Source organism: Lucilia sericata, unplaced genomic scaffold (genome assembly GCF_015586225.1).
Source record: "Lucilia sericata isolate MDLA Ls3-8-SP2 unplaced genomic scaffold, ASM1558622v1 Contig000110F_arrow, whole genome shotgun sequence".
NCBI lineage: Eukaryota > Metazoa > Arthropoda > Insecta > Diptera > Calliphoridae > Lucilia > Lucilia sericata.
In genome coordinates, this window is record NW_023994142.1 from 533,956 (window position 1) to 548,645 (window position 14,690).

The 14,690-nt window shown below is 30.4% G+C and overlaps 1 protein-coding gene across 1 annotated transcript; it reads right to left on the reverse strand.

The window, feature by feature from the left end:
• Positions 1-12,318: 12,318 nt before the first annotated feature.
• On the reverse strand, positions 12,319-14,072 carry LOC119600349. Its single transcript, XM_037950520.1, has 2 exons — positions 12,992-14,072; positions 12,319-12,780 (listed from the first exon to the last, which is right to left on the reverse strand). The coding sequence occupies exons 1-2, from the start codon at positions 13,938-13,940 to the stop codon at positions 12,575-12,577; spliced, it is 1,155 nt and encodes a 384-aa protein (XP_037806448.1). The 5' UTR covers positions 13,941-14,072; the 3' UTR covers positions 12,319-12,574.
• Between the last annotated feature and the right edge of the window lie 618 nt (positions 14,073-14,690).

Below are 14,690 nucleotides of genomic sequence, written 5' to 3' on the forward strand. Positions count from 1 at the left end.
CACTTGCAGCAGAGATGGTTATTATTACGAATGCAAAATGATGTGTAACTAATTATTGAATGACATTTAGATTATTGAGGGTAAATACTTGAACTATTGAAAAAATATGCATATGCAGGCAAATTTTGCGAAACTACTTTTTAAAAAATTAAACAGTAATTTTCTAAAAACTAAATCTGAATGAATATTACAGATATAAATTTTATATTAATTACCCACATTTATGTATGTATGTATTTTTGTATTAATTTGCTAAAAACTTATTAAGTTGTTTTTTAAAAAGCTAAACTTAAATTGTTTAGAGTTAAACAGCTTTGTTATTATTTAACTTAATATGAATATATGGTACACATATTCATAAAAGATCTGTTTTAAGATTTCAACATAAACTTTGATTTATTTCTAAAAAATTAAATATGTCATTAAAGATGTTTACAATATTTTATAAAAATAAAAATAAATTGCAAAAAGGTGTTGTTAAGGGGTATTTAAACTTGAAATGAAGATGATTTGAAATTTTATTGGCTTAAATACGGGCTGCTAAAGAAATTGAAAGTGGAGCAAAAGCAATGAGCAGCTAATTAATTAAATAGTTTTTGAGTTAAGATGAATATGCGTATTTTGATATTATTAGTACAATAATATTTACAATTAAAAACTCCTACTAGTACTAAAGCTTTAGGGTATTTTTTTTGTTTAATTGAAAACTGTTTGGCATTTTAGGCTTTTTAACTAAAAATATAGTGAATGATGACTTCGCTAACAGAAATTGAAAGTCCAATTGTTGCTCAAGGTTAACATTTAGCTTTGAAATGGTAAAAACTAATTAAATAGCAATAATAGATGGATGATTAATTCTAGGCCTACTTAGATCACTTATACAGACAAAAGAATCAACAACTTATGTTTTTGAAAATTAATTCTAGAATTTATGTTGGCATTTATTGTATGAATAGGAGCACGATGTGTTTGGTATCAATCATCAACATGTTGCTGTGTCATAATTGCTTTTCAACATTTGCAGCCAAATATGGTTTGCTTTTTATACCCACCATCAAAAAAGATGGGGGGTATATTGTTTTTGTCATTCCGTTTGTAACACATTGAAATATTCGTCTAAGACCCATAAAAGTATATATATTCTGGGTCCTTATTAGATTCTAAGACGATCTAGCCATGTCCGTCCGTCTGTCCGTCTGTCCGTCTGTAAGTCTGTTGAAAACACGATAGAGTCCAAATGGAAGCAGCTAGCGAGCTGAAATTTTGCACAGATACTTTTAGTTGATGCAGTTTGTTTGGTATTGAAAATGGGCAATATCGGTCCACAATTTCGCCTAGCCCCCATATAAGGCCCCCTTCAGAAAATGACTTTATCGCTCATAACTTGCTAAGGGAAGAACCAATAGCGGTGAAATTTGGCACAAACATGTTTTATGGGAACCTAAATCTCTTCGTAGAATTTTATAAGGATCGGTCCATAATTGACCCTACTCCCCATATAAAGTCCCCTTCAGAAAATGACTTTATCGCTCATAACTTGCTAAGGGAAGAACCAATAGCGGTGAAATTCGGCACAAACATGTTTTATGGGAACCTAAATCTCTTTTTAAAATTTTATAAGGATAGGCTCATAATTGACCCTACTCCCCATATAAAGTCCCCTTCAGAAAATGACTTTATCGCTCATAACTTGCTAAGGGAAGAACCAATAGCGGTGAAATTCGGCACAAACATGTTTTATGGGAACCTAAATCTCTTTTTAAAATTTTATAAGGATAGGCTCATAATTGACCCTACCCCCCATATAAAGTTCCCTTCAGAAAATGACTTTATCGCCCATAACTGGCTAAGAGAAGCATCAATAGCGGTGAAATTCGGCACAAACATGTTTTATGGGAACATAAATCTTTTCATATAATTTTATAAAGATCGGTCCATAATTGACCCTACCCCCCATATAAAGTCCCCTTCAGAAAATGACTTTATCGCCCATGACTGGCTAAGAAAAGCATCAATAGCGATGAAATTCGGCACAAACATGTTTTATAAGAATTTAAATCTCTTCGTAAAATTTTATAAGGATCGGTTCATAATTGACCCTACCCCCAATACAAGGTCCCCTTCAGAAAATGACTTTAATGCTCATATCTGACCTTAAGAAACATATGTGCATACATATATATAGCAATAAAATTTGTCAAAAAAAATTTCTATAGGAACTAAAATCATTTTCTTAAATTTTATGAGGGTGGGTCCATAATTGACCCTACCCCCCATATAAGGTCTCCTTCAGAAAATGACTTCAAGGCACAAACTAGTTTTGTGTGAGCCAAAAGTTCTTTATCAAATTTTATAAGGATCGGTCCTTAATTAGCCCTATCCCCCTTGTAAGGTCCCCTTCAGAAAATGACTTTAAAGCTCATTACTAGCTTAAAACTGCGAGTACTGAGTACGACATGAACAATTTTCGTATTAGCTACAATCTCTCACTAAATTTTATGAGGATCAGTCTGTAATTGACCATACCCCCCTATAAGGTCCCCTTCAGAAAATTACTTTAACGCTCATTACTGACTCAAAAATGCTATTACAGCAGTGAAATTCTACGTTAACAAGTTTGGTACTAGCCAAAAACTATTTATCACATTTTATGGGGATCGGTCTATAACTGACCCCACCCTCCATATAAGGTCCCCCTCAGATAGTGACTGTAACGCTCGTTACTGGCTGTAACGCTCAAATGCGACTACAGCTATGAAATTTCACATAAAGAAGTTTTGTATGAGTTTATGGTTATAAATATTGGATCAAACAAAATTAATATTTTTAATTCGGAAGAGCACGGTCCATGCTTAAGCCTTTATTAAATTCCCTCTTCCAAATATTTCCCTGATGTTCATAATAATATCGACATATGATTCAACATAAATCGATAATATCAAAGTTTATTTATAAGGATGATTTGATGGTGGGTATATAAGATTCGGCATGGCCGAATATAACACTCTTACTTGTTTTATTTTCTTTTGTTTAATCTTTTGTCCATCTTTTTAACTTTTGTACTTAATAAAGTTGTTAACTTGCCTCTGTTTGTATTGGTTTTATGTTTTTGGGATGGTAGTTTTTAAGGAGGAGTGTGTGAGAAGTTTACATATGGAAATTATTTGTTTAATTAAGTATCGAAAATTGCTGCCAAGTAGAGTTCATGTCTGTAATATAAATATTAAAACTGTTTCAATGACCTTTAATTTTTAAAACAACCCTCGTGGCACACAGTTTTCTTTGGCTTTAATCCCAGATAATCTTTCGTTAAAATTTTAACTGGTTTTAATTTGACGGAATTGTGCAAGTCTAGCGCGGTTCTTCTTCAAAGCTCTATTACATTATTTTGGGAGAAATAATAGAAACAAAAAAACTCAACTTTTGTCTTAACTGCAGTGGCCCATTAAATTAGTTTTGTGTACTTTTCTTTTCTTGAATTATTTGATTATTTTGTTATTGTTATTGTTGATATTTTTGGTTTCATTGTTTGCATTTAAGTGTAAACCAAGTCAACTCTATTGAGGTTGATGATGATTTGCCATAATTTCCCACTTCAAACGAACTCATATTACAATTTACTAGTAGGAGTTTAGGCAGAGATTCTCAAATGGGAAAACTATTATGAATTAATGGTTTATGAACTCACTTTTTTCCTCACATACTTCGTAAGCGATCATATGCGATCTACATACCGTCTGCATTACTTAGAAGAAGTCTAGTAATGACTTACAAATAACGTTTTATGTAAGTACTTACTTTTCCGCCTTGACAATTTGATTTCGGACTAATAGTAGACACACACTTCGTAAGCAATCATATGCGATCGTACGTTTGCATATTTTTGGTCAATTTACTAATCTTTCTGTTAAACATGCTAATGATTTGTATGTACTCCACAACTTACTTATAATGAATACTACATAACGTCTGCATTACTTAGAAGAAGTCTAGTAATGACTTACAAAAAACGTTTTATGTAAGTAGGGTAGAAAGGGGATCATTCGCCATAGGGGCACATCTGCCAAAGCGAATAACTTGAAAACCAAGTAATCGATTTTATCGCATTATCAAATTTTATTTTCGTTTATCGATTATCTATCATCCCTGAAAGTTTGAAAGATTAACTTTACATATGATGGGAGGCAGACGTGATTAATTGTTTTTCTGTGAAAATATTTCACTGTGTGAATTTTTTGTGTTAACTTTTTTAGTTTCTGTGATAGAAAAAATATATTGGTGAGTGATAGAACGTCAATAATAGTGAATAATAAGACATAATAATATTTTCGATAATATAATTTGAAATCCGAAAAAAATTTAAACTAAACCCCAGAACTGCCCGTGGGGCACATTCGCCAAATATATGTAATGCTTGTGATGTAGAACAAAATTTTGTTAAAATATAGAAAAAATCATTAATAATTTGTTTTAATTTTTTTTGTTTTGTTATGGATTATTATACTTTGTTTAGTGAATTAAAATATAAAACAGCAAAATAAGTTTTTACTTTTTTAATTTTTTTGGCTTATTTTACTAATGACAAATCTGCCCCATCCCCTTGGCTATTTACCCCATGGACGGTATCGCCGTTTTTGGTCAGTGCGGAAAAGTTAAAAAATATGTGTATGAGGATGACTTAGGAAAGATTGAAAGGGATAAAACTAAAGCCAACATATCTAAGTATCCGAACCAAGAAAAAAATTAAGAATATGTATTGTGGTTTTAAAAAGTGGCTATGGTCCCCCTTCTACCCTACTAACTTTCGGACTAATAGTATACGTAGTAGGTGTATATTTGTTAACTCATTATTAGCGAGCGATCGCGGTAAGTACTTATTTAACTGCCTATTTGTATACAAGCGTGGCACAGTGGGAAATTTTTGTCGTTTTCTGATCATAAATCTGTAACTTTTTATCTGTTAGCGATAAATGAGTAAAATTTGACACCAATAATTTTGACAATATTTCTGATCATATATATTAATATGAGCTTCAAAAATTCAATGGTTGTTGGTAATATATGTTTGAAATTGAATATTTTTATTGCAACAGTTTGAACACAACTTTTGTGGTAATATTTCTTTTCGAACGTAATGAATTAATGAACAATTGATATTATTAACTACTTATATAGGAATAAGTTTTATCTAAATATAATTCATACATATAAATTAATTGTGAATAAATAAAAACCTACCAATACTCAGCAAAAACTTATATTGAAAAGTAATGAGTTAAAAGCTAATAAATCCGCTTTTCACTACTTATTCAATATCATTTTAACTCATTATTTTAACACGGTCATGACATTGGAGGCGAGTACTTACCACGCTCTCTTACAAGTCACTACTTATATAAGTACTTATAAATAAAGAGATAAAAAGTTGTTTTGTTTTAAAAACACTAAAACACAGAATATGGGTCGGGCTTCTTGTTTTTTAGTTCGCTGTCCTACAACACCAATGCTTAGTTATTTTATTGTGTCCAATATTGGTTTTCACAGAAAAGCTTTCTGCGTGTTGAAAAACTCAAAATAAAGTACTTAATTATATGACTATATGTAAGTCTTTATTAGTATACTTAAAAGTAATGCAGGCTGTAAGTAGTAGTCATTAATAAGTAAGTCGTTATGTAAGTACAAGAATTACCGAGTTTTTGCTGGGTATGTATACTTTTTTAAATTTATTTCTCATTGAGATAATTGATATGTTCAGGTTCTTTAAAAAGCTTCAGTATGATGTGATGTATGCCTTTTTTTTGATTTCAAAAAAGTTTTCCTGAGAGGGTAGGGTCAATTATCTACCGGTCCTCTTAAAATTTTGTGGACAAATTTTGGCTCGTACAAATCTTGTTTAAGTCGAATTTTATAGCTGTACTCGTATTTTGAAGCCAGTAATGAGATATAAAGTAATTTTTTTGTAGGAGACCTTATATGTGTGGTAGGGCCAGTTATGTCGTGATTTTCAGAAGGGGACTTTGTATAGGTCAATTATAGACCGATCTTTATAAAATTTTGTAGAGAAATTTTAATTTGTACAAATCTTGTTTAAGTCGAATTTCGTCGCTGTACTCCTATTTTTAAGCTAATAATGAGCGTTAAAGTCATTTTATAAAGGGGACTTTATATGGGGGGTAGGATTAATTATGGCGTGATCCTCGTAAAATTTGGTAGAGAGATTTTGCTTCATATAAAACTTGTTTATGTGGAATTTCAAAGTTATACTGGTATTTCTAAACCAGTTATGACTGTTAAAACTGTTTTCCGGGGAGGCACTTGTAAGGGGACTATGAGAAAACGTGGACCGATATTGCACATTTGAATACTAAACAAACATTCTCCTGAATTGGCTTTATTAAATGGGACTAAAATACCATAGATAGCGATATATAAAATACAATATGTATTCAATTTTAAAAATAAATTTGTGAATTCTAAAGTATTTTTATTTCCCCTGACTGCAGCCGCAGACTGCCGCAAATAAAATTCATCAAATTTAACACACAATACATTAAGCTTTCATTTTATATTAATTTTAACGGGGAGGCAAGGGGAGCTTAAAACGTATACTCCACCAAAAACTTAATACTACATAAATAAAACATTAAATAGAAAATATGCAAATATTAAGAGCAGTTTATAATCTTTTTAAAGATTATGACTTAATAAATATCTAAACAAAATACTCTATCTAATGTTAATTAAAATATTTTCCGATAAATGCTATATCATCGAAAATAATGACCTTAAATATGGCTATTTTAAAGTACAAAAATATTGTATTTGAAATCCATCACATTTGATCAATATTTTAGGATAGTTATGCCAGTTGGATTTCTCCAATATTTTTATACTATATTACACAATATCTTAGCTTTACTATGAATAAAAAATTATGTCAAAATTTTACATTTTATAAAAAGTATTTATGATCAGCTTCTATTCTACCATTTCCTACTGTGCGTGGTAAGTACTTGCCTCCAATGTCATCAGCGTGTAAAAATAATGAATTAAAATGCTATTGTGTCAGTAAATTTTACTTATTTTGGAAATCTCTTCTCTTCTACATTTTCTTTTTATTACTTTAAACCCCCCGCATTTGGGAACCACTGTCCCACCAAATGCCACTTTTTTTTTAAAAAATGAAATGCATAAAATTATTTTTACAACTATTTTTAATAAAAATCCTCCCGCTAATTTCACACTCTTTTACAACGACAAACATTTGGTTGTTGTACGAAATGTATCAGCAAAATGTTGAGTTGCTAAATAACTTAAAATTTCCTAAACAAATGTGTGAACATCACAAAACGTTTATCTGCAATTGGTGAAACTAATTTTAAATAAAAAAAATAAGAAAACAATTTCCTTTAAAATTTTAACAATTTACATTTTGTTAATTTTATTTTTTTTGTGGTTTTTTCATTTATTTACTCTCAAACTACATGACAACCGAAAGAGATGGGTCTATTTGTTGTTTGTGTTTTTCATAGTTGATGCAACCTACAAAAATGTATTTCAAAATTTTGAAATTTATATAAAGTAATAAATTATAAAAGCAAATAATAGTGGTACAGGGAAATGAAATTTTTAACTTTATAATAAATGAAATCAATTTGTGTATGTTAACGAAAAAATTTAAATCTTTTTTTTTCTAAAATAAACTAAATTGCTGTTATAGAATAAATTACTTTTCAATTACTACTACTTATCAAATGCATTACATAACTATCTGTTTATAAGTACTTATTTAAGCCGTTATTTGTAAACGAGCGTGATAAGAACTTGCCTCCAATGTCAGAAATGTGTTTAAAACTTGTAAGATTTATTATTAAAATAGAGTTGAATTGATCATTATCTATATACTCGTTCTTTTTATTTAATTTCAGTTACAATTTTTTTAATTCAATTGGCAAAACTTAAGGTAAGTTAAAACAAGTAAAAAAGTATAGTCGGGCGTGGTCGACCATATGTTACCCTACACCAGTTACGAGTATATCTAAAATGTGCATTAATTTTAATAGTAAAGCATTTATATTGAATTTGTCATTAATTTCGATATATTTTTGATGAAAACATGATATGGAGGGCTAGGGTCAATTATGAACCGATCCCAACAGAATTATACCGAATTTCATTGAAATACAGGTGTTTATAAGGAAATTAACCACGTTCAAACATTTTCAGAGGGGAACTTTGCAAGGGGTAGGGTTAAATAAGGGCCGCTCATTACGAAATTTTGTAGTATCATTTATGCTCAACGTTGTTGAGCCTATTTTTGTAGGGATATTAGTATATTTGGCATAATTATAAGCTCAAATCCCAATTTAGGTGGTCCGGTTATATGGGGGCTAGGTGAAATAATGGAGCGATATCAACCAAAATTTATAGGGTTCGTTCTTGGTTTAAAAGTAATGTGTGTACCAAATTTTATACAATTGCGACCTGTAGTTTGTTTAGAAGGTTTACATGGACAGACAGACGGGCGGAAGGCTCAATCGACTCAGAAAATGATTCTAAACCGATTGGTATAATTAAAGTTGGGTATAGGACTATGCGTTACAAACATCAGCACAAATCCAATATACCTTCCCCACTTAAGTGGTGTAGGGTATAAATATATAAGTATTCCTCAGGGTTGGGGGTAATGACTACATTTTTAATTACAATTACATTTGAAGTAATTGTAATTGAAGGTTTACCAATTACTTGTAATTGTAATTGAAGTTTTTCCAATTACAATTATTTGTAATTGTAATTGAAGTTTTGCCAATTACAATTACTTGTAATTGTGAATTTTTTCCTTATAATTACATGTAATTCGTAATTAGTAATACCTTAATTACAATTACAAGTAATTTTAATTGGAAACTTCAATTACAAATACAAGTAATTGTAATTGTAAAAACATCAATTAGAATTACAAGTACCTATTTGTAATTGGTTATTTCTCAATTACACATTACAAGTAATTGTAGTTGACCATGTAATGAATTACTTTGTGTAATCATTACCCTCCATGCCTGGTATTCCTTTATTGAAAAAATCAATTTTTTAAAATTTCATATTTTAAACCAACATCTGTCTATTAGTTAATCATATTTTCCAGTTCAAATCATTTGTAACTCAAAGCACAAAAATATCTAACATTAAATTTAGTTATCTTGTGAATTAAAGTCATATGATTATAACTTCATCATTAGTTATTTACATTAAATGGATTATGGTCATATTAACTTAAAATATATCGTTAACCAAGTTATTGTTAGTTTTGCCATTATTTTTTGGCAGAGATTGTTTAAAAAAAATAGAGTTTCTTGCAATCTTATTAGTTGCAACTGGAAAACTTATTGCAGCATCTTCTGCCTTCTACAGTTGGCAAAAAAAATATTAGACAACATCATAATGCCACAAGTTGCATAAGAGATTTTGTAATAAACCAAAAGAAAAACTCAAATATTTATACTCATGCTTTGATTTTTGGTTAAAGGTAGACAACTAGAAAGTAATATTTTTCATTTAGATCACGAGTTAATCACACAATTTGCTTGCATATTTCTTAAAGTTAACAATCTTTTTATTTTTGCCATCCGACATAAGGTACATACATACATATGCATGTTTTCCTACTCAAATCTAATCATATTTTCAAAATCAACTTTTTAGCCAAATAATATTTTTATGTTAAAAATTTTTACTTAAAACATAATTTTTATTATAGGGTCATTATCATTAAGCAGACATAATTCCTCTGTTAGTTTTCTACGCCTTTTTTTTTAGAGTTTTTATTTCCCATTGACTTTTTAAAGTTGTTGGGGTAATTGAATAGAAAATCGTGCCAAAACCCTTTTTTATTTAATATTTGCATAAACCACAACAAATTCTCATATATAATTGTTAAATCATATATTTATTTATGTTCCTTGATTTTTTCTTACTGGTAATTTTTAAAGTCAAATGTTAATTATACAAGTGTTAAAAGTGGTTATTTCTTTTTCAAGCCTTTGTATGGTAATTTTATTATAATTCTGTTAAAAAGCTTATTAAATTTAAAATCTTTGTTTTATAATTTAAACCATTAAATTTTGTTAGGGAAATTATTAATAAATAGGCGGCAATTTAATGTGCTTTTTCTGTATGTTTTTAATATATTTTTAATATTATTTATTTTAACACTATTGGGGAGGTTTAGTTGTATGAGTGCTAGGTGAAATAATGGACCGACTTTAACCATTTTCAATACGCTTCGGCTCAAATCAAACTTCATTGAATTATCTTTAAAATTGTGACCTATAGTTTGATTACAAAGTTTATATGGACGGACAGACAGACGAAGTCAGAAAATAATTCTAAGCCGATTGGTGGTATACTTTAAGGTAGATGTGGGACGAATAATATTATGCGTTACAAACATCAGCACAAACCCAATATACCCTCCCCACTTAAGTAGGGTATAAATATTAGCTGCGAGGTATCAACCTCAAGGATTAATTTAAGCCACGTTACTTAGGTTGATAGGAGGAAATACACCTAGGCCACTATCGGGACTGTTTTATGCTCCTTTTCATGGAAAATTTTGGTTGGTAAAAACAATAACCTTATATGTGTATATTGATTAATGAAGGTATTATCGTCCGATGTTTTCTGGAAGAAATTTCTAAGAATCCGGAATAATATAACTTCCAAGTTATTAAGATATAATTTCGACGAAAGCCTGACAATAACAAAGAAAGTTCTCCAGAGTTATACGGTTCTGTCCACATGCTCTACATTCGTCTGAATCCGCCCATCCAATCATGCATAGTTGTGGCCGTAATCCTGTGTGTCCACTCAAAAAACGTACCATTATTCTAACCTCAGACTTGGTTATTTTATGGAGGCATCTTGTCCTGCTCTCGTTAGGATCATTCCATAGGATCTTGTGGCTCTAACCACCGTTTCATTATTCCAAGAGGCCTTAGGGAATTCTTTCCTTCATATCTTCATTTTGGCTCCCGATGCGTCGTATGGTTCTGCATTCGTCAAGTTAACTATGTATCTCGAGCTCCCTCCCCTTTAAAGCAAGTAAATTCGCTCTTTCGTTGCCAGCTATTCCCTAGTGGGCTGATACCCATATGATGTAAAGCTGACCTCTGTTAGAGTATTCGGTTAAAGCTTTTAGATTTATCCTTATCACTTGATATCGCCGTAATTGCTTTCTGATTTTTGGTAAATATGTTAACCGCTATTGACGCCGAAGTCCGATCAAAAACGACAGAAGTCCGATCAATAATGGAATGCGTAAATTGGATTATAATAAATATAATCAAATTTAATCATTGCGTTATTGCTCAGACTTCTGCCTGGAAGCTGGTATTGTGATTATATAGACGGTAGTAAATTTCTGTTTCATCGTACTGTGAATTCGTTTTAAAATTTGTTTGTTCGAAATTGGAAAAAGTAAGAAAAAGAAACAAAAATTATATTTTTGTGAACCTCCACGATTTTGAGATAATTTTAACAGCTTTAAAATTTATTGGAACATTATTTCGTAATTAGAAATGTAAGAAAGAACAAAAATTATATTTTTGTGAATATCCCCAATTTTGAGATTATTTTAACACCTTCAAAATTTTTTCGAACATTACTTCGAATTTTCGAACTTTATTTAAAATATTCCAACATAGCATTGTAGTGTCATCAAGTGTACTCCAGACTGCCAAATTTCAGACAATTCGGGCCACGAGAACTGGTTTTAATGGCTTTAAAATTTTTTCGAACTTAAGTTCAAATTTTTGAAAATATTATTTTTAGTTCTTATGACCCAGAGATTATTTTAAGAGCATAAAAAATTTTTCGAACCTAACTTCGAATTTTTGAATATAATTTCGAATAGTCGAACATAATATTGTATTGTCGTCATTAGCTGTACTCACAACCGCCAAATTTCAGCAAATTCGGGCTACCGGAATTGGTTTTAAAACAATTTTCCCCAATTAATTCGTCGTTCGTCTGCGTAGTAAATAGAAATAAACCTATCGCATAGTTCGTTACGTACGACGAATTTCGTCATACGCAATGATTGTGTAGATTTTCATATACTTAAGTGTGTTCTATTTCTGACGACGAATATTCGTTCCGAAAAATTCTTCGTTCGTCCCAATTGTGAGTATACTATTATGTTGTAAAAGAGTGAGAAAAAAATTTTAAGTAATTTGCTGGGTCTTTGGGTTTTCCGGTTAAATTGTCCACAAATCAATGCCATTAAACATAAATTATAACTTATAAAACCAAATAAAGTAAATTGTTAATGTACAGTTTTTATTAAATCCAAAAAATATATAAAAATTCCAACAATAAACTACTAACGAAATATAAAAAAATATCAAATAGTTTTTTTCAAATATATTCTTAACAGAAAAGCAGGCCAAAAATGAATGTTTAAAAATTTAAAAATATTAATCCATTAAATAGTCACCTACTTAGAGGAAAGCAAACAAATTAATGTTAGATCAACAGCAGCATTTTTAAGGGTTCTTCTTTCCATTCCAAACATTTACAAATCATGATAAGAAGTGTTAGTATCAGCAGTATTAACCATTTTGGGGTTAGAGTTTTCATTAGCTGCCAGAGTTTGTTGTTGAAATTCACTTAAGATGCGACTTTGTGGTATATCAGTTTCCACCCTACTACCCACTATATCGTTAACATTATTGCTACAACGTTCTTGATCAAAGAATATATCAATAATAATGCGCACACCTAAATTCAGATACAAACATATAAATGCAAAACCAAATTGTTTATTTATTAATACTTTTTTTAACTAAATATTTTTTTATTTATTTATTATTCTGCAATTTGTATTAGTGTGTCAAAATATAAAGAATTAAGTAATTTTAACTGATTTATGTTTGGGTCTGGTATCGTAAGTACTCATACATATGATGTTATTGTATTTAATACAACTTACCACTTGATGTCTTTGCAATTGTGGTCTTACTTTGATAGGATGTTTCAATTGTTGGCTGTTGACAAATTTTGGCCTCCTCAACGCTATCAGTTGACAGTAAACGATTCTTTTGCTTATTATTCTGCTCCATCACCACAACTTGAGAATTATGTTTATTAAAGAGACCATTGCTTTTAGTGGTGTTAGTATAGTCTTTGTTAAGTTCTGCTGCACTGCTGCAGAAATCATTTAATAACGTTGGTTTATTGCTATAGCTGGCATTAATATCCGCTGCTGTTGCTGTTACATCGTTGATATTGGTACAATTCTTAACCGCAAGAATATGAGGAGTATCTTTAGCATTAATTTTATTACATTTGGTGTTAGAGCTTCTAAGACAAACACCACCACCAGCAGTCATATTAGTACCACTAGCACTGTTTTTGGATTTCGGTATATTGTTCTCATTATTTGGCTGCAATGAGGTAGACGACAACATTTTATTGGTTGTGGAATTTGTACGGCTTCTATTTTGGCAACACATACATGCTGTGCAATTCTTACAGCAAGTGATCGAGGTGAGATCATTATGTTCATCGAAAACCATTAATGATTTATTTTCCAATTGGTCAGTGAATTGCTTACTGTTGATATGAGAGCCATAATTATTTAAACCACAATATGATGATTTGGTAGCGGCCAATAAATGTTGCGATTGATGAGGTCTTTTGGCGGTATTTATTTTATATTTAATTTTATGATTACTTTGATTGCAATCTTCCCTTTGAAACTGCTTATTATAATGTTGTATCATATCACGCACCGAAATGGGTCCACTACATTCCGAATCGGAATTGCAGGCTGAATTTAGGGAATTGTGTAGACCATATGAAATCCGTGAAATATTGCTGAAATTATCATCATCTAAACTAAGACCTCTGGTGCGTTCTGTGTTTAAGTTTAAGTCCATTTTAGTTAACGGCCAGGAAACGTAGAATTGTAGAAAACTGGGTTTGTTTTGGAATTTTTATTAGAAAAAAATATATTTTGTGGGTAATTTTTTAAAGCAATTTTTTGTGTTTTTCTATATTAAAAGAAACTTCAAAATGTTTTGATAGGTTTTAATGAAGTAAATTTCTAAGTGTTGTAGAATATGAAATAGGGGCGTAACGGAGGGGAAATTTAAAAGGCTAAATGGTGTCAGTTATTTATTTAACAAATATAGATCAGCAATGCCATCTGTAGTATATAAACCTTACTGAAAGAGTCTCCACCAGATATAGCAAATTGAGTACAACGAATTGTTGCAATGTTGACAACGTTTCATGATCAACATTTCATGTTGTTGTTGTATTTATATACTTGACAACGGATGTTATTGAAAAATTTGGTGTCAATTTGGTACCAGGCGTGTGTATTTTGTTCCCTCTGTGTACTTCATTGATTTTATAACAGATTTCTCTTATGCTATCTAAAGGTATTAATCGTTTATTATAGGTTTATTACGCACCCATATTCATAAATGCTTAATAAAGTTATTAATGGTTTATTTTATTTTTTTTAGAAAAAATAATTATTAAAACGTACTTAAAAAAATGTGTGAGAATAAATAAGTAGATTTATAAAATTCTAAAGCTGTTAATGAACTTAAAATTACGTTTTTAAAATTCATGTAATCGTAGCATTCCTACAGCTTCTTTTGTCTTCAGGTGAGAAAAAA